This window comes from Salvelinus fontinalis, chromosome 25 (assembly GCF_029448725.1).
Source record: "Salvelinus fontinalis isolate EN_2023a chromosome 25, ASM2944872v1, whole genome shotgun sequence".
Taxonomy (NCBI): domain Eukaryota; kingdom Metazoa; phylum Chordata; class Actinopteri; order Salmoniformes; family Salmonidae; genus Salvelinus; species Salvelinus fontinalis.
Genome location: NC_074689.1, coordinates 22,790,772 through 22,818,763, shown reverse-complemented (window position 1 = coordinate 22,818,763; position 27,992 = coordinate 22,790,772). Strand labels below are relative to the sequence as shown.

Below are 27,992 nucleotides of genomic sequence, written 5' to 3'. Positions count from 1 at the left end.
TCACTCTCACCCAGTCTCTACACTAACTCACTCTCACCCAGTCTCTACACTAACACACCCTCACCCATTCTCTACACTAACTCACCCTCACCCAGTCTCTACACTAACTCACTCTCACCCAGTCTCTACACTAACACACCCTCACCCATTCTCTACACTAACTCACCCTCACCCAGTCTCTACACTAACTCGCCCTCATCCAGCCTCTACACTAACTCACCCAGTCTCTACACTAACTCACCCTCACCCAGTCTCTACACTAACTCACCCAGCCTCTACACTAACACACCCTCACCCAGACTCTACACTAACTCACCCTCAGCCAGTCTCTACACTAACTCACCCAGCCTCTACACTAACTCACCCTCACCCAGTCTCTACACTAACTCACCCAGCCTCTACATTAACACACCCTCACCCAGTCTCTACACTGACTCACCCTCACCCAGACTCTACACTAACTCACCCTCACCCAGCCGCTACACTAACTCACCCAGAATCTACACTAACTCACCCGGTCTCTACACTAACACACCCAGCCTCTACACTAACACACCCTCACCCATTCTCTACACTAACTCACCCTCACCCAGCCTCTACACTAACTCACCCTCACCCAGCCTCTACACTAACTAATCCAGACTCTACACTAACACACCCTCACCCAGCCTCTACACTAACTCACCCAGCCTCTACACTAACTCACCCTCACCCAGCCTCTACACTAACTCATCCAGACTCTACACTAACACACCCTCACCCAGCCTCTACACTAACTCGCCCAGACTCTACACTAACTCACCCTCACCCAGTCTCTACACTAACTCGCCCAGTCTCTACACTAACTCACCCTCACCCAGCCGCTACACTAACTCACCCAGCCTCTACACTATCTCACCCAGACTCTACACTAACTCACCCTCACCCAGCCGCTCCACTAACTCACCCAGCCTCTACACTAACACACCCTCACCCAGACTCTACACTAACTCACCCAGCCTCTACACTAACTCACCCAGCCTCTACACTAACTCACCCAGACTCTACACTAACTCACCCTCACCCAGCCGCTCCACTAACTCACCCAGCCTCTACACTAACTCACCCAGCCTCTACACTAACACACCCTCACCCAGACTCTACACTAACTCACCCAGCCTCTACACTAACTCACCCAGACTCTACACTAACTCACCCTCACCCAGCCGCTCCACTAACTCACCCAGCCTCTACACTAACTCACCCAGCCTCTACACTAACACACCCTCACCCAGCCTCTACACTAACTCACCCAGCCTCTACACTAACTCACCCAGCCTCTACACTAACTCACCCAGACTCTACACTAACTCACCCTCACCCAGCCGCTCCACTAACTCACCCAGCCTCTACACTAACTCACCCAGCCTCTACACTAACACACCCTCACCCAGACTCTACACTAACTCACCCAGCCTCTACACTAACTCACCCAGACTCTACACTAACTCACCCTCACCCAGCCGCTCCACTAACTCACCCAGCCTCTACACTAACTCACCCAGCCTCTACACTAACACACCCTCACCCAGACTCTACACTAACTCACCCAGCCTCTACACTACTACTGTTTTGAATCTCAACTCCTCTTGCTTTCATCTCTGTTGTGTTGCATGCAACAAGTGGGACAGATGCAACTTGGGCTCCCAAGTGGCACAGCGGTCTAAGGTACTGCATCTCAGCATTAGAGGCATCACTACAGACCCTGGTTTGATTCCAGTCTGTATCACAACCGGCCGTGATTGGGAGTCCCATAGGGCGGCGCACAATTGTCCCAGAGTTGTCCGGGTGATGGTTTGGCCGGGGTAGGCCGTTATTGTAAATAAGAATTTGTTATTAACTGACTTGCCTAGTTAAATAAAGTTAAATAATGAATAAATAAAAATCAGAGGAGCAACCAGGCATAGCCTAAATAAAGTACATAAAAAAGACATAAATAAAACAGCATGTGTCAGGAAATTGTACTTATACTGGCCATTGGTTGAAAACCAAAACTCTCACCCTTGTCAAAACCCCAAATCTCACTTTGTTTCTTCCCGGACCCTTATGAAAAGGTTCTTGGTAAGGGAGATGTCTTTTCGTTATGCCGTAAGACGTGAGGTCTGTTTTGTTTTGTGGGGTCCTGCCATTAGACCTGTGGTCTGTTATGTGGGGTCCTGCCATTAGACGTGTGGTCTGTTATGTGGGGTCCTGCCATTAGACGTGTGGTCTGTTATGTGGGGTCCTGCCATTAGACTTGTGGTCTGTTATGTGGGGTCCTGCCATTAGACGTGTGGTCTGTTATGTGGGGTCCTGCCTTTAGACCTGTGGTCTGTTATGTGGGGTCCTGCCATTAGACCTGTGGTCTGTTATGTGGGGTCCTGCCATTAGACGTGTGGTCTGTTATGTGGGGTCCTGCCATTAGACGTGTGGTCTGTTATGTGGGGTCCTGCCATTAGACCTGTAGTCTGTTATGTGGGGTCCTGCCATTAGACGTGTGGTCTGTTATGTGGGGTCCTGCCATTAGACGTGTGGTCTGTTATGTGGGGTCCTGCCATTAGACTTGTGGTCTGTTATGTGGGGTCCTGCCATTAGACCTGTAGTCTGTTATGTGGGGTCCTGCCATTAGACCTGTAGTCTGTTATGTGGGGTCCTGCCATTAGACGTGTGGTCTGTTATGTGGGGTCCTGTCATTAGACGTGTGGTCTGTTATGTGGGGTCCTGCCATTAGACTTGTGGTCTGTTATGTGGGGTCCTGCCTTTAGACCTGTAGTCTGTTATGTGGGGTCCTGCCATTAGACGTGTGGTCTGTTTTGTGGGGCCCTGCCTTTAGACGTGCGGTCTGCACCACCGACTACAGCCCTCAGCCAAAGAAAATAACAATGTAGACAGAACTCTTGAGAAAACAACACCCCCTCCCTTCACCTCCATTCAATGACCTTTGACTGTCAATAGACGTTCTCTTCTTTTAAGTCTGCTTCAAGTTGGTTTTGAACCATTTATTTCAGCAACTGCTTTACAGCCTTGAGACCAATACAGGGCCGTTTTGACGTTTTTTTTGGGGCCCTAAGTGAGATTTTGTTTGAAAGACCCCCCACCTCGTGGGCAAACCATTTTAGTGGCCCCCCTCTTGAAAACATTTTAGTGGCCCCCCTCTTGAAAGCATTTTAGTGGCCCCCCTCTTGAAAACATTTTAGTGGCCCCCCTCTTGAAAACATTTTAGTGGCCCCCCTCTTGAAATTGCCTGTTGTGTATTCTACCATTCTAACTAACAGTAAGTTGAGACACTGACCGACTAATAAATAAATAAAAGAAAAGATTTGGTTGGGGGCCTCCTAGTGGCCATTTATGTCACTTACGCTTAGAAACTGCATTGAGTAAATAACAGGTTTGTGAACAAGGCTGTTCTGAGTCACAGGGATGTGCAGCTCTCTGCCTCTCAAGATGGTTGAGTTCTTTAAGGCGAAGGATTGGACTGAGTTCAAGCATCAGACACGGAGGTAAAGCCGAGTGGAGGAGAAAGGGGACAAACATGTCCAATGCTGGTCTCTTTTCTCTACTCCAGCGTGTCCAATGCTGGCCTATTTTCTCTACTCCAACGTGTCCAATGCTGGTCTCCGTTCACTCCTCCTGCGTGTCCAATGCTGGCCTCCGTTCACTCCTCCTGCGTGTCCAATGCTGGCCTCCGTTCACTACTTCAGCGTGTCCAACGCTGGCCTCCGTTCACTATTCTAGCATGTCCAATGCCGGCCTCCATTCACCACTCTAGCGTGTCCAATGCTGGCCTCCGTTCACTACTTCAGCGTGTCCAATGCTGGCCTTCGTTCACTACTTCAGCGTGTCCAATGCTGGTCTCCGTTCACCACTCTAGCGTGTCCAATGCTGGCCTCCATTCACCAATCTAGCTTGTCCAATGCTGGTCTCCGTTCACTCCTCCTGCGTGTCCATTGCTGGCCTCCGTTCACTACTCTAGCGTGTCCAATGCTGGCCTCTATTCACTACTCTAGCGTGTCCAATGCTGGCCTCCGTTCACTATTTTAGCGTGTCCATTGCTGGCCTCCGTTCACTACTCTAGCGTGTCCAATGCTGGCCTCTATTCACTACTCTAGCGTGTCCAATGCTGGCCTCCATTCACCAATCTAGCTTGTCCAATGCTGGTCTCCGTTCACTCCTCCTGCGTGTCCATTGCTGGCCTCCATTCACCACTCTAGCTTGTCCACTGCTGGCCTCCATTCACTATTCTAGCTTGTCCAATGCTGGCCTCCATTCACCACTCTAGCTTGTCCAATGCTGGCCTCCGTTCACAATTCAAGCTTGTCCAATGCTGGCCTCCATTCACCACTCTAGCTTGTCCATTGCTGGCCTCCATTCACCACTCTAGCTCGTCCAATGCTGGCCTCCATTCACCACTCTAGCTTGTCCAATGCTGGCCTCCATTCACCACTCTAGCTCGTCCAATGCTGGCCTCCGTTCACTACTCTAGCTTGTCCAATGCTGGCCTCCATTCACTCCTCCTGCGTGTCCAATGCTGGCCTCCGTTCACTACTTCAGCGTGTCCAATGCTGGTCTCCATTCACTACTTCAGCGTGTCCAATGCTGGCCTCCATTCACCACTCTAGCTTGTCCAATGCTGGTCTCCGTTCACTACTTCAGCGTGTCCAATGCTGGCCTCCATTCACTACTTCAGCATGTCCAATGCCGGCCTCCATTCACCACTCTAGCTTGTCCAATGCCGGCCTCCATTCACCCCTCTAGAGTGATCAATGCTGGCCTCCGTTCACTACTTCAGCGTGTCCAACGCCGGCCTCCATTCACCACTCTAGCTTGTCCAATGCCTGTCTCCATTCACCACTCTAGAGTGTCCAATGCCAGCCTCCATTCACCACTCTAGAGTGTCCAATGCGGGCCTCCATTCACCACTCTAGCGTGTCCAATGCTGGTCTCCGTTCACTACTTCAGCGTGTCCAATGCTGGCCTCCATTCACTACTTCAGCGTGTCCAATGCTGGCCTCCGTTCACTACTTCAGCGTGTCCAATGCCAGCCTCCATTCACCACTCTAGCTTGTCCAATGCCGACCTCCATTCACCACTCTAGAGTGTCCAATGCTGGCCTCCGTTCACTACTCTAGCTTGTCCAATACTGGCCTCCATTCACCACTCTAGAGTGTCCAATGCTGGCCTCCGTTCACTTCTCTAGCTTATCCAATGCTGGCCTCCATTCACCACTCTAGAGTGTCCAATGCTGGCCTCCGTTCACTACTCTAGCTTGTCCAATGCCGGCCTCCATTCACCACTCTAGCTTGTCCAATGCTGGCCTCCATTCACCACTCTAGCTTGTCCAATGCCGGCCTCCGTTCACTATTCTAGCGTGTCCAATGCTGGCCTCCGTTCACTACTCTAGAGTGTCCAATGCTGGCCTCCGTTCACTATTCTAGCATGTCCAATGCTGGCCTCCGTTCACTACTCTAGCTTGTCCAATGCTGGCCTCCATTCACCACTCTAGCTTGTCCAATGCCGGCCTCCATTCACCACTCTAGCTTGTCCAATGCCGGCCTCCGTTCACCACTCTAGCCTGTCCAATGCTGGCCTCTGTTCACTACTCTAGAGAGTCCAATGCCGGTCTCCATTCACTACTCTAGCTTGTCCAATGCTGGCCTCCGTTCACTACTCTAGCTTGTCCATTGCTGGCCTCTATTCACCACTCTAGCTTGTCCAATGCCGGCCTCCGTTCACCACTCTAGCTTGTCCAATGCTGGCCTCCGTTCACTACTCTAGAGTGTCCAATGCTGGCCTCCATTCACCACTCTAGCTCGTCCAATGCCGGCCTCCATTCACCACTCTAGCTTGTCCAATGCCGGCCTCCGTTCACCACTCTAGCCTGTCCAATGCTGGCCTCTGTTCACTACTCTAGAGAGTCCAATGCCGGTCTCCATTCACTACTCTAGCTTGTCCAATGCTGGCCTCCGTTCACTACTCTAGCATGTCCATTGCTGGCCTCTATTCACTACTCTAGAGAGTCCAATGCTGGCCTCCGTTCACTACTCTAGCATGTCCATTGCTGGCCTCTATTCACTACTCTAGAGAGTCCAATGCTGGCCTCCGTTCACTACTCTAGCATGTCCATTGCTGGCCTCTATTCACTACTCCAGCGCCCTTGTAAAATTGTAGCACAGGTAGTAAAATGCTACAGCCTGGCTTTAATAACTGCAGGTCCTAGGAGAGGGAGAGGGCACTCAGGACATTCCCAGGGACGTTAAATCCCTCGTAAATCATCCCTTTGCATCCATTTTCCTTCATCTTACTACATTGATGATGCCACTAAACGTCCACATTGTCCATCAGTGATAATCATAGCACCATAACTGTAAATCAGGAATAAAAATAAAACATATCAATGAATTGTGGCCTGTTTGAGTCATTTTGAGTAGCCATATCCACCTCTAAAAACACTTTCCAAATGTTCTTTCTTCAACCATCATCTTCTGACTGACATCCTAATCTATTACAAGGCTTTTCACATTAGTCCCGTTTTGCAAAGACAATGAACAATGTTTGTTTTCTCCCCCGGTCACTGCCGATCAGCCCTTACGTCACTGGCCCGGAGCACATGACATACACTCTTCGAATAAAAGGTGCTATGTGGAACAAAACGGGAGAACCATTTGAAGAACCCTTTTTGGTGTCAGGTAGAACCCTTTTGGGGCCAAGTAGAACACTTTTGGTTCCAGCTATTTCTCCACAACCTCATGCGTCTCTTTGCTTGTATTGCATGCACTGAACGGTGTTGAACATGTGGTTTCCATGTGTTTGATTTTTTTGATACCGTTCCATTTATGCCATTCCAGACACTACAGTGAGTCCTCCTATAGCTCCTCCCACCAGCCTCCACTGTTGGAAACCCTGCGATTTCTCTCCACACGTGGTATTGTAATATTGTGGTATTGTAGTATTGTGGTATTGTAGTATTGTGTTATTGTAGTATTGTGTTATTCTAGTATTGTAGAAGTGTAGCATTGGAGTATTGTAATACTGGGGTATTGGAGTATTGGAGTATTGGCGTATTTTAGTATTGTATTATTGCAGTATTGTCTTATTGCAGTATTGTAGTATTGCAGTATTGTGGTATTGCAGTGTATTGTGGTATTGCAGTATTGTGGTATTGCAGTATTGTGGTATTGTGGTGTTGTATAAGGAGGCTCTGCAGCTGTTTGCCATCTGTGTGTTTTCCAATGCACCCACACATTCCCTACCATGGCTTGTGGAAGTTCCTCATCACACACGGAAATGTAAGAATGTGTCCATTGACTCTGAGGTTTCCTGTTTCCTCTGAGCTTACACATCTCGTGCCAAAGGCCATCAGTAAAAGGAATCCAGGTGGGTCAATGAAACGTTCACATCTCAGCGTTCATCTGTTGTGAAACACATTTAGTTCAGGCTCCATAACATTAGTGGAAAGTGGCAAGATGGCCTCAAGATGGTCACAGTTATGCATTGGTCCATATTATGGTCTAAGAAATAATGTTGTGTTTGAGTAATGTTGTAACCTTACAATACTCAAACGATGGCTAATATAATAATAATAGTAATAATAATAATATAATAATAATAAATGCCATTTAGCAAACACTTTTATCCAAAGCGACTTAAAGTCATACATGTTAGGTATGGGTTACACTACGGGTTACAAACTACAGAGGACCATGTTCTACTAACTGGACTACAGAGGACCATGTTCTACTAACTGAACTACAGAGGACCATGTTCTACTAACTGAACTACAGAGGACCATGTTCTACTAACTGAACTACAGAGGACCAAGTCCTACTAACTGGACTACAGAGGACCATGTCCTACTAACTGAACTACAGAGGACCATGTTCTACTAACTGGACTACAGAGGACCATGTTCTACTAACTGAACTACAGAGGACCATGTTCTACTAACTGAACTACAGAGGACCATGTTCTACTAACTGAACTACAGAGGACCATGTTCTACTAACTGAACTACAGAGGACCAAGTCCTACTAACTGAACTACAGAGGACCATGTTCTACAGAGGACCATGTTCTACTAACTGGACTACAGAGGACCAAGTCCTACTAACTGAACTACAGAGGACCATGTTCTACAGAGGACCATGTTCTACTAACTGAACTACAGAGGACCATGTTCTACTAACTGAACTACAGAGGACCATGTTCTACTAACTGAACTACAGAGGACCAAGTCCTACTAACTGAACTACAGAGGACCATGTTCTACAGAGGACCATGTTCTACTAACTGAACTACAGAGGACCATGTTCTACTAACTGAACTACAGAGGACCATGTTCTCCTTGTCTTTCCCTTAATCTACACTGATGTTACTATCTAATGGAGAGGAAATTAGGAGAGGAAATTAGGAGAGGAAATTAGGAGAGGAAATTAGGAGAGGAAATTAGGAGAGGACGCCACTTTAGACTGTTGAGATAGTCCCAGATGGTCACCGTTGAACAAGAACAAACAGAAACATTTATTATAAATATCTTCTTCATAATGCATTTTAAGCCCATAAATAATACCTTGTTATGAGCTATGCATAAGCAACGTCCCTCTGAGACAGGCCTAAGCCACCTCTCCTTGCTGTGTCCATCCAGGCGGGCTAGACAACATCAGCAGCTATAGAGTCCCCAGGGCCTCTCCTTGTGAATCAGATCAGTTATTACACAGATCATTAACACATGCATGGCATGGCGGCAAGCCTCGAACCTGAGTTCCTTTGAGTCTTACGGGGACATTTGGGAACCGCTGGTGCGGTCAGTGTAACCACTTCCATTACCATCAATCACATCATATTACACATTTAGACGTCTTTATTCAGCACGCTAATTTCGCTCCTCTCAATGTGGATGGATAAACAACATGAAGGTAACTAAACTGCACTGGGCCACTGTTGTGAATAAGTAACTGCTAATTGAGTCTATCAAGGATAAAAATGAGCTACATTAATGATGTGCGTGTGTGTGTGTGTGTATGTTGCGTAAAGAGATCTCTGGGAATTGATGCATAAAAAACCCACAGTCAAATGAAGGGAGATGTTCTAGGGGAGAGCTGGCTTGGAGAGCTGGCTTGGAGAGCTGGCTTTCAGTCCTACTAAAATGATTGCAAATTGCTGCAATTCCTCTGGGACTTGGCACAGTACAATGGGATACATGATGGACCTACTTTATTAAAAACAGAGACACACAGAGAATGCAGTGTTTTAATTCAAACCATTTTTCCCAATGATTTAAATACATATTCTCCTGAGGCACTCTTCATTATTGTAGAGTGAATTCAATTGGAATTACAATAAACTTTATAAAATCAAGTAGTTTAAACTTGTCAACTTTCGAAGAACAAATTCGTCAGTCATCCATGTTCAGTTGGTCCCTGAAGAATATCATGCAGGGATATAATGTATTTTAGGTCCTGTTTGTCCATCTGTATGCACTTGACTCCTTTGTAAAGTCATACTTAGTCCCTCCGACAGTAAGCATATGGCGTCTTCAGTTTACAGAGCAGCATTATCTAGACTTTAGGTATGCAATCATTTCAGCTGCAAGACACATTGGCCACGGTTGGAGGAAGGCATACTATATTTTTTCTTACCAATGTGTAATGTGTTTCTCATTAAACAAAACCAACGTTTTGATGCGTGGGCACACAGGTATAATCATTTGGCATTTGTATATTTTAGCATGTCCTTCCTTTTCTGCCCAGCGACAGTTGAATTTGTAAAATGTCTCATCTGCCACGCCGGCAGTTGCAAACACTTAGTGTTTGTAAACTTCTGACCCACTGGAATTATGATACAGTGAATTATAAGTGAAATAATCTGTCTGTAAACAATTGTTGGAAAAATTACTTGTGTCATGCACAAAGTAGATGTCCTAGCCGACTTGCCAAAACTATAGTTTGTTAACAAGACACTTGTGGAGTGGTTGAAAAACAAGTTTTAATGACTCCAACCTAAGTGTATGTAAACTTCCTACTTCAACTGTATATACAGGGGGTACCAGTACAGAGTCAATGTGCTGGGTCACCGGTTAGTCAAGGTAATTGAGATAATATGTACATGTAGGTAGAGTTATTAAAGTGACTATGCATAGAGAGTAGCAACAGTGTAAAAGGGGGGGGGGGGGCATCACTGATTTGCACTGATTTGTGGGTACAAGACATATTTACTCAGAAAGGCTGTATTCATAACTCATAATACCATTACCATGAGAGACAAAGTACTCTACATGATGACCAATACACCCAACACACCAAACGTAAACGTACCTGAGCCGTCTCTTAGCTGTCTCGCTGTCTTTGCACAGAGATATGAGGTCAGGTCATCATTGCCACTTGGCAAGCATAGGTTTCCCCCTCAACGCCAAGCCGTGATGCAACACTGTCAGTACTAGGCTACTGGATAGCTTTACTCAAAGTCAAGAACAGGCTTTTTTTGTTACATATAATTTCCAGCAGCCGACAGGGGATAACGTACTTCACTGACTAAATCACTCCAGAATAGAGAAGAAAGTAAAGGGACAAAATCTCCAGTCATCAGCTACTCATATAGACTCTACTACCACAGTAGCCTGTACTGTTGCAATTCAACTTGTCACCTGATTTAGATGATACATCATGGGCTACACATGCACCTTGCATTAGATAAGACATGACACAGAACGAAAACTTGCCTGTAAGTTATTAGGGTATATTCCCAGCACCACATATCTCAAAAACATGCATCTTGTATAGGCTACATGAGTTAGAATAACTGCAAAACGCAAATATACCATATATGTTAATATACCATTGATCGACCATGTATTGTCATCTGAACGCAATCACAGCAACAAACATTCCTGAAGTTGTATAGAAGCTCTGCAGGTGCGTGCGATAAACCAACACCTGTGCATCACGTTTACAAACAATTTAAATCAATAGTTCATGCTAACTGTTAATAATCACAAAATGTCACATGACATTTAACTGTCAATTAACAGTAAAACAGATCATTACTAACAAAGTAAACTAATCAAAGTGCTTTTGGGAATAACTTTTAATAAATTCAGAAAAAAAAAGAATGATCCACATGTTGTTGCCCCAGGAGCCTGTGACGTCTCATCCAACGCTCCACATGTTGCCCCAGGAGCCTGTGACGTTTTATTCAACGCTCCACATGTTGTTGCCCCAGGAGCCTGTGACGTCTCATTCAACGCTCCACATGTTGTTACCCCAGGAGCCTGTGACGTCTCATCCAACGCTCCACATGTTGTTACCCCAGGAGCCTGTGACGTCTCATCCAACGCTCCACATGTTGTTACCCCAGGAGCCTGTGACGTCTCATCCAACGCACCTCATGTTGTTACCCCAGGAGCCTGTGACGTCTCATCCAACGCTCCACATGTTGTTACCCCAGGAGCCTGTGACGTCTCATCCAACGCTCCACATGTTGTTAGCCCAGGAGCCTGTGACGTCTCATCCAACGCACCACATGTTGTTACCCCAGGAGCCTGTGACGTCTCATCCAACGCACCACATGTTGTTACCCCAGGAGCCTGTGACGTCTCATCCAACGCTCCACATGTTGGTACCCCAGGAGCCTGTGACGTCTCATCCAGCGCTCCACATGTTGTTACCCCAGGAGCCTGTGACGTCTCATCCAACGCTCCACATGTTGTTACCCCAGGAGCCTGTGACGTCTCATCCAACGCTCCACATGTTGTTACCCCAGGAGCCTGTGACGTCTCATCCAACGCTCCACATGTTGTTACCCCAGGAGCCTGTGACGTCTCATCCAACGCTCCACATGTTGTTACCCCAGGAGCCTGTGACGTCTCATCCAACGCTCCACATGTTGTTGCCCCAGGAGCCTATGATATCTCATCCAACGCTCCACATGTTGTTGCTCAGGAGCCTGTGACGTCTCATCCAACGCTCCACATGTTGTTGCCCCAGGAGCCTGTGACGTCTCATCCAACGCTCCACATGTTGTTGCCCCAGGAGCCTGTGACGTCTCATCCAACGCTCCACATGTTGTTGCCCCAGGAGCCTGTGACGTCTCATCCAACGCTCCACATGTTGTTACCCCAGGAGCCTGTGACGTCTCATCCAACGCACCTCATGTTGTTACCCCAGGAGCCTGTGACGTCTCATCCAACGCTCCACATGTTGTTACCCCAGGAGCCTGTGACGTCTCATCCAACGCTCCACATGTTGTTAGCCCAGGAGCCTGTGACGTCTCATCCAACGCACCACATGTTGTTACCCCAGGAGCCTGTGACGTCTCATCCAACGCACCACATGTTGTTACCCCAGGAGCCTGTGACGTCTCATCCAACGCTCCACATGTTGGTACCCCAGGAGCCTGTGACGTCTCATCCAGCGCTCCACATGTTGTTACCCCAGGAGCCTGTGACGTCTCATCCAACGCTCCACATGTTGTTACCCCAGGAGCCTGTGACGTCTCATCCAACGCTCCACATGTTGTTACCCCAGGAGCCTGTGACGTCTCATCCAACGCTCCACATGTTGTTACCCCAGGAGCCTGTGACGTCTCATCCAACGCTCCACATGTTGTTACCCCAGGAGCCTGTGACGTCTCATCCAACGCTCCACATGTTGTTGCCCCAGGAGCCTATGATATCTCATCCAACGCTCCACATGTTGTTGCTCAGGAGCCTGTGACGTCTCATCCAACGCTCCACATGTTGTTGCCCCAGGAGCCTGTGACGTCTCATCCAACGCTCCACATGTTGTTGCCCCAGGAGCCTGTGACGTCTCATCCAACGCTCCACATGTTGTTGCCCCAGGAGCCTGTGACGTCTCATCCAACGCTCCACATGTTGTTACCCCAGGAGCCTGTGACGTCTCATCCAACGCTCCACATGTTGTTGCCCCAGGAGCCTGTGACGTCTCATCTAACGCTCCACATGTTGTTACTCCAGGAGCCTGTGACGTCTCATCCAACGCTCCACATGTTGTTGCCCCAGGAGCCTGTGACGTCTCATCCAGCGCTCCACATGTTGTTACCCCAGGAGCCTGTGACGTCTCATCCAACGCTCCACATGTTGCCCCAGGAGCCTGTGACGTCTCATCCAACGCTCCACATGTTACCCCAGGAGCCTGTGACGTCTCATCCAACACTCCACATGTTGCCCCAGGAGCCTGTGACGTCTCATCCAACGCTCCACATGTTGTTGCCCCAGGAGCCTGTGACGTCTCATCCAACGCTCCACATGTTGTTACCCCAGGAGCCTGTGACGTCTCATCCAGCGCTCCACATGTTACCCCAGGAGCCTGTGACGTCTCATCCAACGCTCCACTTGTTGTTACCCCAGGAGCCTCTGACGTCTCATCCGGCGCTCCACATGTTGTTGCCCCAGGAGCCTGTGACGTCTCATCCAACGCTCCACATGTTGTTGCCCCAGGAGCCTGTGACGTCTCATCCAACGCTCCACATGTTGTTACCCCAGGAGCCTGTGACGTCTCATCCAACGCACCTCATGTTGTTACCCCAGGAGCCTGTGACGTCTCATCCAACGCTCCACATGTTGTTACCCCAGGAGCCTGTGACGTCTCATCCAACGCTCCACATGTTGTTAGCCCAGGAGCCTGTGACGTCTCATCCAACGCACCACATGTTGTTACCCCAGGAGCCTGTGACGTCTCATCCAACGCACCACATGTTGTTACCCCAGGAGCCTGTGACGTCTCATCCAACGCTCCACATGTTGGTACCCCAGGAGCCTGTGACGTCTCATCCAGCGCTCCACATGTTGTTACCCCAGGAGCCTGTGACGTCTCATCCAACGCTCCACATGTTGTTACCCCAGGAGCCTGTGACGTCTCATCCAACGCTCCACATGTTGTTACCCCAGGAGCCTGTGACGTCTCATCCAACGCTCCACATGTTGTTACCCCAGGAGCCTGTGACGTCTCATCCAACGCTCCACATGTTGTTACCCCAGGAGCCTGTGACGTCTCATCCAACGCTCCACATGTTGTTGCCCCAGGAGCCTATGATATCTCATCCAACGCTCCACATGTTGTTGCTCAGGAGCCTGTGACGTCTCATCCAACGCTCCACATGTTGTTGCCCCAGGAGCCTGTGACGTCTCATCCAACGCTCCACATGTTGTTGCCCCAGGAGCCTGTGACGTCTCATCCAACGCTCCACATGTTGTTGCCCCAGGAGCCTGTGACGTCTCATCCAACGCTCCACATGTTGTTACCCCAGGAGCCTGTGACGTCTCATCCAACGCTCCACATGTTGTTGCCCCAGGAGCCTGTGACGTCTCATCTAACGCTCCACATGTTGTTACTCCAGGAGCCTGTGACGTCTCATCCAACGCTCCACATGTTGTTGCCCCAGGAGCCTGTGACGTCTCATCCAGCGCTCCACATGTTGTTACCCCAGGAGCCTGTGACGTCTCATCCAACGCTCCACATGTTGCCCCAGGAGCCTGTGACGTCTCATCCAACGCTCCACATGTTACCCCAGGAGCCTGTGACGTCTCATCCAACACTCCACATGTTGCCCCAGGAGCCTGTGACGTCTCATCCAACGCTCCACATGTTGTTGCCCCAGGAGCCTGTGACGTCTCATCCAACGCTCCACATGTTGTTACCCCAGGAGCCTGTGACGTCTCATCCAGCGCTCCACATGTTACCCCAGGAGCCTGTGACGTCTCATCCAACGCTCCACTTGTTGTTACCCCAGGAGCCTCTGACGTCTCATCCAGCGCTCCACATGTTGTTACCCCAGGAGCCTGTGACGTTTCATTCAACGCTCCACATGTTGTTACCCCAGGAGCCTGTGATGTCTCATCCAGCGCTCCACATGTTGCCCCAGGAGCCTGTGACGTCTCATCCAACGCTCCACATGTTGTTACTGGAACTCCCAACTTTGTGAAATTAGTGGAATTGTAGCAACACCTCTAATTTCAGTTTATGACATGTTTGATTGAGAATATCTGTGTAGCCTACTATATTATAACTTGTCTAACTCTAGATGTATGTTACATAAATGGCTGGATATAGAACAGGCTGTATTTACATTTCCTACGCTACTGTGAATGGAAAATGTGGCTTCTACAGTAGTTAAACACATTTTCTTTATAACCAAAATGTTATTAGTGACTGAAAACCTTCATGAGAGAAAGTAAATAGAACCCAGGCAATCAGGTTGACACTTGAAGGTAGCCTAACGGTCAGTAACCGAAAAGGTCACTGGTTTGAATACCCGAGAGGTGAAAAATCTCTTGATGTCCCTTGAGCAAGGCCCTTAATCCTAATTTGCTCCAGGGGTGACATACTACTATATCTGACCCTGTAAAACAACACGTTACACTGCACCTATCCAGTGTGTGACAATAAAACATGACATACAGTGCATTTGGAAAGTATTCAGACCCTTTGACTTTTTCAACATTTTGTTACGTTACAGCCTTATTCTAAAATGTGTTAAACTGTTTTATTCCCTCATCAATCTACACACAATACCCCATAATGACATCACAATACCCCATAATGACATCACAATACTCCATAATGACATCACAATACTCCATAATGACAAAGCAAAATAGGTTTAGACCTTTTTTCTAATTTATTACAAATAAAAAAACAGAAATATCACATTTACATAAGTGTTCAGACCCTTTACTCAGTACTTTGTTGAAGCATCTTTGGCAGCGATTACAGCCTCGAGTGTTCTTGGGTATGACGCTACAAGCTTGGCACACCTGTATTTGGGGAGTTTCTCCCAATCTTCTCTGCAGATCCTCTCAAGGTCTGTCAGGTTGGATGGGGAGCATTCATGCACAGCTATTTTCAGGTCTCTCCAGGGGTTCAAGTCCGGGCTCTGGCTGGGCCACTCAAGGATATTCAAAGACTTGACCTGAAGCCACCCCTGTGTTGTCTTGGCTATGTGCTTAGGGTTGTTGTCCTGTTGGAAGGTGAACCTTCGCCCCAGTCTGAGGTCCTGAGCGCTCTGGAGCAGGCTTTCATCAAGGATCTCTCTGTACTTTGCTCCGTTCATCTTTCGCTCGATCCTGACTAATCTCCCAGTCCCTGCCGCTGAAAAACATCCCCACAGCATGATGCTGCCACCACCGTGCTACACCGTGGTGCCAGGTTTCCTCCAGACTTAAAGAGTTCAATGTTGGTTTCATCAGACCAGAGAATCTTGTTTCTCATGGTCTGATAGTCTTAGGTGCCTTTTGGAAAACTCCAAGTGAGCTGTCATGTGCCTTTTACTGAGGAGTGGCTTCAGTCTGTCCACTCTACAATAAAGGCCTGATTGGTGGAGTGCTGCAGAGATGGTTGTCCTTCTGGAAGATTTTCCCATCTCCACAGAGGAAATCTGTAGGTCTGTCAGAGTGACCATTAGGTTCTTGTTCACCTCCCTGTCCAAGGCCCTTCTCCCCCGGTTGCTCAGTTTGGCCATGCGGCCATTTCTAGGAAGAGTCTTGGTGGTTCCAAACTTCTTCCATTTAAAAATTATGGAGGCCGCTGTGTTCTTGTGGACCTTTAATGCTGCAGAAATGTTTTGGTAACATTCACCAGATCTGTGCCTCCGACACAATCCTGTCTCAGAGCTCTATAGACAATTCCTTCGAGCTCATGGCTTGGTTTTTGCTCTGACATGCACTGTCACCTGTGGAACCTTATATAGACAGGTGTGTGCCTTTCCAAATAATGTCCAATCAATTGAATTTACCCCAGGTGGACTCCAATCAAGTTGAAGAAACATCTCAAGGATGATAAATGGAAACAGGATGCACCTGAGCTCAATTTCGAGTCTCATAGCAAAGGGTCCTGTAGTCCTCCGCAAGTAAGCAGTCGCTACATTAAATGTTTACTAACGACATGCCACTGACTTTGAGTAAAGCCTTATGACTCAACACTATACATGTCAGCTACCACAGCGACTGAAATGACTGCAAAACTCAACAAAGAGCTGCAGTTAGTTTCAGAGTGGGTGGCAAGGAATAAGTTAGCCCTAAATATTTCTAAAACTAAAAGCATTGTATTTTGAACAAAACACTCACTAAACCCTAAACCTCAACTACATCTTGTAATAATTACTGTGGAAATTGAGCAAGTTGAGATGACTAAACTGCTTGGAGTAACCCTAGACTGTAAACTGTCATGGTCAAAACATATTTATACAGTAGTAGCTAAGATGGGGAGAAGTCTGTCTATAATAAAGCGATGCTCTGCCTTCTTAACAACACTATCATCAAGGCAGGTCCTACAGGCCCTATTTTTGTCGCACCTGGACTACTGTTCAGTCATGTGGTCAGGTGCCATAAAAAAGGACTTAGGAAAATTGCAATTGGCTCAGAACAGGGCAGCACTGCTGGTCCTTGGATGTACACAGTGAGCTCATATTAATAATATGCATGTCAATCTCTCCTGGCTGAAAGTGGAGGAGAGATTGACTTCATCACTACTTGTATTTATGAGAGTTGAATGCATGTTGAATGCACCGAAATGTCTGTCTAAACTACTGGCACACAGCTCGGACAGCCATGCATACCCCACAACACATGCTACAAGAGGCCTCTTCACAGTCCCGAGGTCCAGAACAGACTACGAGAGGCACACAGTACTACATAGAGCCTTGACTACATGGAACTCTAATCCACATCAAGTAACTGACGCAAGCAATAAAATTTGATTTAAAAAAACAGATAAAAAAAACTCCTTATGGAACAGCGGGGACTGTGAAGCAACACAAACATTGGCATAGACACATGCATACGCACACACACACGGTAACATACGCACTATACATACACATGGATTTTGTACTGTAGATATGTGGTGGAGTAGGGGCCTGGGGTCACACAGTGTGTTGTGAAATCTGTGAATGTACTGTAATGTTTTACAAATTGTATAAACTGCCTTCATTTTGCTGGACCCCAGGAAGAGTAACTTCTGCATTGACAGGAACTAATGGGGATCCATAATAAATACAAATACAAATAATTAAGTAAATAAGGTATTTCAGTTATTATTTTTAATAAATGTGCAAAAATTTCTAAAAACTTGTTTTCACTTTGTGGTTATGGGGGTATTGTGTGTAGATTAATATTTGTCTGATTTTTTTTTTGCCATTTTAGAATAAGGCTGTAACGTAACAAAATGTGGAAAAAGTCAAGGGGTCTGAATACTTTCCAAATGCACTGTATATCATGTTTTATTGTCACACACCGGATAGGTGCAGTGAAATGTGTTGTTTTACAGGGTCAGCCATAGTAGTATGTCACCCCTGGAGCAAATTAGGATTAAGGGCCTTGCTCAAGGGACATCGATAGATTTTTCACCTCTCGGGTATTCAAACCAGTGACCTTTTTGGTTACTGGCCCAACACTCCAACCGTTAGGCTACCTTCAAGTGTCAACCTGATTGCCTAGTCCATTTTAGAATAAAAATGCAACGTAACAAAATGTGGAAAAAGTCAAGGGGTCTGAAAACTTTCCGAATGCACTGTATATCACAGGCAGCCGGTGGCACCTTATTTGGGGAGGATGGGCTCATAGCAATGGCTGGAATGGAATAAATTGAAAGGTATCGAAGACATGATTTCCATGTGTTTGATACCATTCCATTCAATCCATTCCATTCAATCCATTCCAGCCATTATTATGAGCCATCCAGCAGCCTCCTTCAATGTATTTAAGCAATAATGCCTGAGGGGCTCTGGTATATTGGTCATATACCACAAACCCCTGAGGTGCCTTATTGCTATTATAAACTGGTTACCAACTAAATTAGAGTAGTAAAAATAAATGTCTTGTCATACCCGTGGTATACGGTCTGATAATCAGTGCTCGAAACACCCAGTTCATTTCTTTATTTATATATCTAAATACACCGTGCATGAAAAGCCTTTTTAGAGTTTTAATGTATACTGAACAAAAATATAAACACAACATGCATCAACTTTTTAAGATTTTATTGAGTTACAGTTCATATAAGGAAATTTGTCAATGGTAATGAATTCATTAGGCATTCATCTATGGATTTCACATGACTAGGAATACAGATATGCATCTGTTGGTCACATATACCTTAAAATAATGGGCCTCAGAATGAGCCTCAAGATATTGTCACGGTATCTCTGTGCATTCAAATTGCAATTGTGTTCTTTGTCCGTAGCTTATGCCTGCCCATACCATAACCCTACAGCCACCATGGGGCACCCTGTTCACAACGTTGACACCAGTAAACCGCTCGCCCACACAACGCCTTACACGTGTTCTTCGGTTGTGATGGCGGTTGGACGTAATGCCAAATTCTCTAAAACAACGTTGGAGGCGACTTATGGTTGAGAAATTAACATTACATTCTCCGGCAACAGCTCTAGTGGACATTCCTGCAAACAGCATGGCAATTGCACGCTCCCTCAAAACTTGAGACATCTATAACATTGTGTTGTCTGACAAAACTACACAAACCTGAGTGGCCTTTTATTGTCCCCGGAACAAGGTGCACCTGTGTGATGCTAATGCTGTTTAATCAGCTTCTTGATATGCCACACCTGTCAGGTGGATGGATTATCTTGGCAAAGGAGAAATGCTCACTAACAGGAATGTAAACAAAAAAAACAAAAAAATGTAGCACTAAATTTGAGAGAAATAATCATTTTGTGAGTATGGAACATTTCTGGGACGTTTTATTTCATCTCATGAAACATGGGACCAACACTTTACATGTTACATTTTATATTTTTGTTCAGTGTAGGTTATGTTTTACCACAACAATACCCATCAAATCAAATTTGATTTAGTTTCTAAAAACAAAACTTTTTGTTTTTAATTTGATTAAGTTATGCTACAAAAATCCTTGGAGGTTTGGGTTCCGTGGTCATCTCTATACTCTTCATGTCAGTTGAAAGGGCATACTTAACCAGCTCATTTTGTCAATAAATGTACCAAAGTAAAATGTCACTTGATCCATTCTACAATAGGCTATTACTGCTATGAAGGGAAATCAATGTAGGCCTTCCACCTGTCTTTATATAAACGCTACCTAGAAAAGTTCTTGATTAATGAAAACATTCTTGGCAAATAATTCTGTTCTTTATTGGATGACATCCAAATAATGTTCAGTCGCAGGACATTTGATCACAGAGAGCTATGGCTCCGTCCATGATTTCATTCAGTTCGATACGCCGCTATAAGATAGTAAACAAAGGTGTGTCATGGTGATTTGAATAAAGAGGTTACAAATACCTGCCTCTTAACTTTTTTTATCTATTAAAAAGGCCCAAGATCAGAGGAGGCTGGTGGGAGGAGCTATAGGAGGACAGGCTCATTGTAATGGCTGGAATGGAATTAATGGAACAGGATCAAACACATCAAACATACAGAAATCACCATTGACTCCATTCCATTAATTCCATTCCAGCCATTATAATGAGCTTGTCCTCCTATAGCGCCCCCCCACCAGCCTCCTCTGTTTGTATTTTTAAAATCCTCTGCATACGATATGACAGAATTTACAGTGTTTTCATGTGTCATGACATAGTTGCATGACAACTATACATTGGCATGCCATGCACATTTCAGCAGTTTTATCTCTATGACAACCAAAAAGGATAGATGGTGGACCCTGACCTAACGTTGCCCTCCTGTTGCTCGCCTTCGATTATTGTCACAACATATTTCAAGGTTTCAAGCCGTTTTGAAGAATACAAGCTACAACAGCTATGTTGACGGTCCAATCAAATCATTTTATTTGTCACATGCACCGAATAAAACTGGTGTAGGCCTTACAATGAAATGCTAACTTACAAGCTCTTAAAGAACAGTGCGGAGTGAGAAACATGTTTGCTACATAAACTTAAGTAAAAAAGTAACACAATAAAATAAGAATAACGAGACTATATACAGGTGCTACCGGTACTGAGTCAATGTGCCGGGGTACTTGTTAGTCAAAGTAATTGAGGTAATATGTACATATAGACAGGGGTAAAGTGAATATGCATAGATCATAAACAGAGAGTAGCAGCAGTGTAAAAAATAGGGGGTAAATACAAATAGTCCGGGTAGCCATTGGATTAAATGTTCAGCAGTCTTATGGCTTGGAGGTAGAAGCTGTTAAGGAGCCTTTTGGACCTAGACTTGGTGCTCCAGTAAAGATCTCTGTGCGGTAGCAGAGAGAAGTCTATGACTAGGCTGGCTAGAATGTTTGACAATTTTTAGGTCCTTCCTGACACTGCCTCCAAATGCCATGTTAAATTACCATCAATATGTTGAAATCTAAAGGGATTATCAAGGATGTATGATTAAATCTGACATATTTCACATACAGTAGGGTACTGTAGTCTTTAGCCAACAGAAGTGAAAAAAATATCCTGGCCTTGGTATTATGCATGTACTACTTGTGCAATGTTGTTTGTATGCCACTAGGGGTCAGTGTTGTCTAAAGGATTCCTCATCTCTCGCTCGGCCCATAGGAACAATAATTATAACACAGTAATAAGACCACTATCATGTAAAGTGTTTAACAACGCAGGATTTACATGCATAGATGTCTAAATCAAGAGATCACATATTTTAATACACACACGATTTTTACTTCTTCAGTAGGCCTAAGCATTTTGAAGGGATACATGAAACTGAATTACTACTGCAGTAAATTGAGCAATGAATACTATGAAATCACATAATATATGCTTGCCATTTCATACATCACATAATATAGGCCTGCCATTTCATAAGATCATACAGATTCGACATTAAACACATGTAAAATGTACCACTCTACAAATTGTACTTCTACCTACATTGTAGATAAATAAATGATGAGCTCAAGTTGTTATGACACTTTTATTAACAAACTACCACTCAGCTAAAATTCAGGACCCAGTACGCTCCTACGGAAAGGGGAGGGGTTTATGAATGATTGACAGGTCACCAGAGTGCCGTCTACAGTGGAGGAGAAATTAAAACTAAAGCTTGTCGCCGAGAGTCTCTCTGACTATTACTGAAAAATTGATTTGCTTCTGTTGATTCTGCATTACACAGCAGTTAGACAATCAAAGGATGTAGCTATATTTAACAGTAATTTACGCCTTGAAGCCTTTCCACTCGAGCCGATAATGCTTAAAACGAAGCTGCCCATGAGAACCGCGGAGGCAGGAGATGATACGGCCGAGGAACAGCCGGATCTCCATATTCCCAGATCGGTCTCTCCCACGATCTCGGACAGGCTCGAAGATTCATCCAGACACCCAGGATATCCATCTCAATTGGACAAAGAGACCGTTTTCGAGTGGTTTGGTTTGCATCTAAATCCTGCCAAGCGGATCGAGTTAATGTGCGGACTGCTGCATATGTGCCAGCCGCTCGAACTCCGGTTTTTGGGCTCCTGTCTGGAAGACTTGGCACGGAAAGATTACCAAATTCTACGGGATGTCGAGATCAGGGCGAACTGTCCGAATGATTTGGGCATTTTATCTGATGTTATCGACCCGGTCGTGCGCTCCAAACTGCTGGTCTGCTTGTCCCTTCTGCGATCTGACAGCAGGGAGTGTGCGGGAATACTATTTCGGATATTGAGCCATATGGATCCCGCCTTGTTCTACAAAAACTATCCCGGTTACTCTGTTTCTCCCTTCAGGGACCCGCTCCATCCTTCGTGTGTGGACGGGAAAGCGTTCAGGAGAACAGAGCATATTTGCGGGCGTCCAATGGAGGCAGCGGTCGGACCCTTGGAGCAGTTGGCGCTGCTTTTTACTATGGCCTCATTGCACCCAGCGTTCCCTTTTCATCAAAGAGAAACCCTTCTAGTGCAGCTGGACAAAATCGAACTTGCCACAGAAGATAGACAGCAGAATCAGTACAGAATAAACGCCCAGGTAACATTGATTAATAGTTGGCTAGTTTGTTAGCTAGCTAGCTGACTAACTTTCAAGAGTTTTGGACCCGTGCTCTGACGCCGCTAGCTAGTTATTGTTAAGGTAGCTAGCTAGCATTGAAGTTTGCATATTATATCTAGCTGGCTACCAGTTAGCTGGCAAAGAGTACGGTAAATTAGACAGCCAGTTAGCTCACTAGATATAACGATTTATTAGCTCGCTAACGTTAGCTAGCTAGTTTGGTCATTTAGCCAAAGAACGGTACTGTAGCTAGCCAACATGGCCACATCAGGTTAGCTAACGTGTTAGCTACACTGAACAAAAATAAAAACGCAACAATTTCAAAGATGTTACTGGGTTACAGTTCATAGAAGGAAATCAGTAAATTGAAATAAATGAATCTCGTCCTAATCTGTGGATTTCACATGACTGGGCAGGAGCATAGGTCCGCCCACTGGGGAGCCAGGCCCAGCCAATCAGAATTATTTCCCCCCCACTAAAGGGTTAGAGTTATTCCTCAGTACCCCCCCACATCAGACGATCCAGCAGGTGAAGGAGCCAGATGTGGAGGTCCTGGGCTGGCGTGGTCTGCGGTTGTGAGGCAGGTTGGGTGTACTGCAAGATTCTCTAAAACGAAGTTGGCAACAGCTCTGTTGGACATTGCTGCAGTCGGCATGCCAATTGCACGCCCCCTCAAAACATGAGACATCTATGGCAATTGTGTTGTGTGACAAAACTGCACCTTTTATTATCCCCAGCACAAGGTGCACCTGTGTAATGATCATGCCGTTTAATCCGTTTCTTGATATGCCACACCTGTCAGGTGAATGGATTATCCTGGCAAAGAATACATTTCTGTTTTTTTTTATTTCAGTTCATGAAAAATGGGACCAACACTTTACATGTTGCGTTTTGATTTTTGTTCAGTATATATAGTCAACGTAGCTCGGTAGACTACTGTAGCTAGCTAGCTAACGTTAGCTAGTTAACTTGGTGATGAACGCTAGGCGTGTAGCTAGGAAAATTTAGCTAGCTAGCTAACGTAGGCAAGTTGTGAATCTCTTCATGCTATGTGACTAAGTACAGTCTTGTCCATATTCATCCATCTCTTAATGTTCCTGATGTTTTAAAACCAAAAGTCTGCTAGGTTGCGAGACCAACGTGTATGCAAGAAGTCATTTCGTGCTCTGGCGTTTGACAGCCGGGAGAAGCAAACGGGAAAGTTAGGCATAGGCATTGCTCTTTGACAACACAGCTACAAAAAAAGATTGACCTTTTCTCAGATTCTCTTGCGTTTTGTTAGAGCATATGCTTTAGTAAAGGTTTGCAAACTAGATAAACTGGCATATAGTGAACCGACAAAATAGTAGATACGATAAGCTGCAGCTAAAATCTAGGCTAAGTGCATCATGTTTTTCATTCATGAGAGAGGATGAGAGAAATTGGAATAGTCCTGACTATAATAACAAACCCACAGCCAGTTTATGCTTTCCTTTCAAAATAACAGTGTTGCTTACAATCTTGGATGCGTTTCAGTTGCTCTATTGCCCTGAATATAAATCCATCTGCCACATAACCTCAGGGAAAATAAAGTTGTTGTCATAAGCAAATAAGTGGTTTTGCATGATAACTCTGCCCGTGTTTGGGGAGAGGGGGGGGTGGGAGAGTGGGGGGGTATTTACACAACTGGGAAAGTTATTGCCTTGAATCTGTTCACCGATTTTCCCGAATTGTGAGACTTACAAAATTCCATTGGCTCATTTTGACAATGTAGATGAGGTTATCCCAATGTTTTACAAAAGGCTAAAAAAGTATGGCTAGTTCTCAACGGTTGACATTTGACAGATGGGGGAAGATGCAATATTTGCAGATTTAATCTGCTTTTGCACCAAGGATTAACAACAAACACCAAGGATAAACCTCCTCCTCTGACTCATATAGCCTACCTCATTCAAAACAGTGAGAACTTATTTTTGATCTGTGCTCATGTGGCAATTCAAAAATGAAATCACTCCATGTGAGGACAGAGTCCAGGCTTTATTTACGGCCTACTATGAGTTTAGTAGACATGTCATTCACTGTGTTGAAATTGACATAAAGCTGGATCACTCCCCATGCCTCTGTTTGAAAGAACACCACCTCACATACAGTATTTTTTTTGTGGCTTTAAAAATGTAAAATGTACATTTTTCGCAAATATGTACCAAATTCACATAGAAATGTGATCTATAGATCTGTTATTCTCCATGAAAGCAAGTCTAAGAAGCGATATTTCTATACTATGTGCGTTATTTCTATGCTTCCCATTCTTAAATTGCATTTTTATTCCTTTTCGTTTTTTACTTTCTCTAGATATGGCAAAACTCCACTAAAAGAGGTCTCTAATTTAGCCACATCAGCCTCTATTAAGGATGTGATTGGCCTCGTCGTGAAACAGACTTCCCTAAAACGTCCTGGGGGAAGTTTATAGCAGAAGAATAGCTCAATGGGGGTGGGAACCCGGTGTAAATCAGTGACGCCTCACAACACGTCAAATCAATCAAATGCCTTGCTTGGGTGGAGCACCAACAGTGTTCAGTAGATTAGTAGGTGCAACAGTGCATGAGGATGGCCGGGAAATCGCAGATTATAACAACAAGAGTTTCTAAACCCAGAGGCACAACATCCCGAGACTTCCGGGAACGCTTGCGAAACAGACCAGGCAGGGGTTTGTGGTTCGAGAAGTCAACATGCACACTAATCATTTGATTATTAAACGGATTATGGCAGAAGGTCGAATATGGCATTAGTCATGTTAACACCTTACTCTGCTTATCTTAATCGGCGTAAGGTCCTAATCGAAGTAAGCCTATGCCAATTATAACAGCTGGTTTTCTGAGGAATCTTTTGAATTATTATGACCTGTAAATCCTCAGAGTTATTAGATCTGCGCATGTGGGAGCTTCCTTGATTTGTGCGAGTTCTGAAAAACCAAAAGGCATTTTAGAAAAAGTTTTTCCCATATACAACGTTATATGTCCGAACTCAGAATTAAATAGGCGTCACAAAAATAACATGGTTGCTGTGGTAGAATGTTTATTTTGATTGGCAATTTTCTGCATCTATCAAAGTACCATCAGGTAGCCTGATTTCAGATGTGTCCATGTAAACATGATTATTAGATCAATCTTTCTTCTTCTTGCGTAGCATGTAAACGTTTAAATCAAACTATTACATTATTCGGACTATTCACAATAATCGTATTATTGTGTGCATGTAACCATACTCAATGAGATGTGAAAAATTCTTCCTTTAGTTGTTCATTGTTTTTGAAAATCTAATGGCACAACCTCGATTTGAGCCAACGTCTTAATAAGTAGCTGAACATGTTATCACTCCAACCTTCTAAAAGTGACAAACTGACACGTTTTTAATTATATATATAAAAAAAAAAAATACTTTGTATCGACGAATGAGTGCCTTTGATTTGATGGCCTGCACATGCTCAGTTCAGTTCGAGATGACCGTTAGACCCCATGACGTGTTTCTAGGCGTGAACTTAGCTAGCCAACATCGCCATGACATCGCCTACAAGTGTGATAGGGGATTTCTATTGGATAAGCAGTTTTAGCCTTATCTTCATACCAGTGACAGTTGATGCCGTTTAAGATTAGGGAGGACGATTGTTTAAAAAAAAAAATATTGTGAACATGACCTTATTTCTGTTACAGCATATTGGATGACTGTCATTCGTATTCCATTCACCCAGTTCAATGTAACAGTGATAGGTTTAGGTTACTATCATTCGTATTCCATTCACCCAGTTCAATGTAACAGTGATAGGTTTAGGTTACTGTCATTCATATTCACCCAGTTCAATGTAACAGTGATAGGTTTAGGTTACTACATGATACTCTAATGTTCCCTATACCCATCCAGCCACTTCTATGTAATGAAATGCTAAATAACTCGAGTTGGTAGACTATCTCTCTCCCTGCTCCCCCTCGTCACTTACATGGCTGCTACTCTGCGTTGACCCTCTCGCTCTCCCTCATGCATTCAATCACCATTATTCATATAAGCTCCGTCGTGCATTAAATCACCATTATTAATTTAAGCTCCCTCATTCATTAAATCTCCCTCATGCATTAAATCTCCCTCATGCATTCAATCTCCCTCGTGTATTAAATCTCCCTCGTGCATTAAAGCTCCCTCGTGCATTAAAGCTCCATCTTGCATTAAAGCTCCATCATGCATTAAAGCTCCCTCATGCATTAAAGCTCCCTCATTAATTAAAGCTCCCTCATTCATTAAAGCTATCTCTTGCATTAAAGCTCCCTCATGCATTAAAGCTTCATTATTCATTAAAGCTACCTCATTCATTAAAGCTACCTCATTCATTAAAGCTACCTCATGCATTAAAGCGCCATTATTCATTAAAGCTCCATTATTCATTAAAGCTCCCTCATGCATTAAAGCTCCCTCATGCATTAAAGCTCCCTTGTGCATTAAATCTCCCTCATGCATTAAAGCTCCCTCATGCATTAAAGCGCCATTATTCATTCAAGCTCCCTCGTGCATTAAAGCTCCATTATTCATTAAAGCTCCCTCATGCATTAAAGCTTCATTATTCATTAAAGCTCCCTCGTGCATTAAAGCTCCATCATGCATTAAAGCTCCCTCATGCATTAAAGATCCATCTTGCATTAAAGCTTCATCATGCATTAAAGCTCCCTCATGCATTAAAGCTCCCTCATTCATTAAAGCTACCTCATTCATTAAAGCTATCTCTTGCATTAAATCTCCCTCATGCATTAAAGCTTCATTATTCATTAAAGCTCCCTCGTGCATTAAAGCTTCATTATTCATTAAAGCTCCAGTATTCATTAAAGCTCCCTCGTGCATTAAAGCTCCATTATTCATTAAATCTCCCTCTTGCATTAAAGGTCCCTCATGCATTAAAGCTCCCTCATGCATTAAAGCTACCTCATTCATTAAAGCTCCAGTATTCATTAAAGCTCCCTCATGCATTAAAACTCCATTATTCATTAAATCTCCCTCTTGCATTAAAGGTCCCTCATTCATTAAAGCTCCCTCATG

The 27,992-nt window shown here is 44.9% G+C and overlaps 1 protein-coding gene across 2 annotated transcripts in view; it reads left to right on the top strand.

Annotated features, from left to right (window-relative positions):
* The first annotated feature begins 21,958 nt into the window (after positions 1-21,958).
* The window catches only part of LOC129822999 (zinc finger CCHC domain-containing protein 2-like), a 77,793-nt gene continuing 71,759 nt past the window's right edge, over positions 21,959-27,992 (top strand). For both annotated transcript variants that reach the window (XM_055881649.1, XM_055881648.1), the window contains exon 1: positions 21,959-22,913. In XM_055881649.1, the coding sequence (XP_055737624.1) occupies positions 22,155-22,913 (759 nt within the window). In that variant the 5' untranslated portion in view covers positions 21,959-22,154. The remainder of the gene's footprint in view (positions 22,914-27,992) is intronic.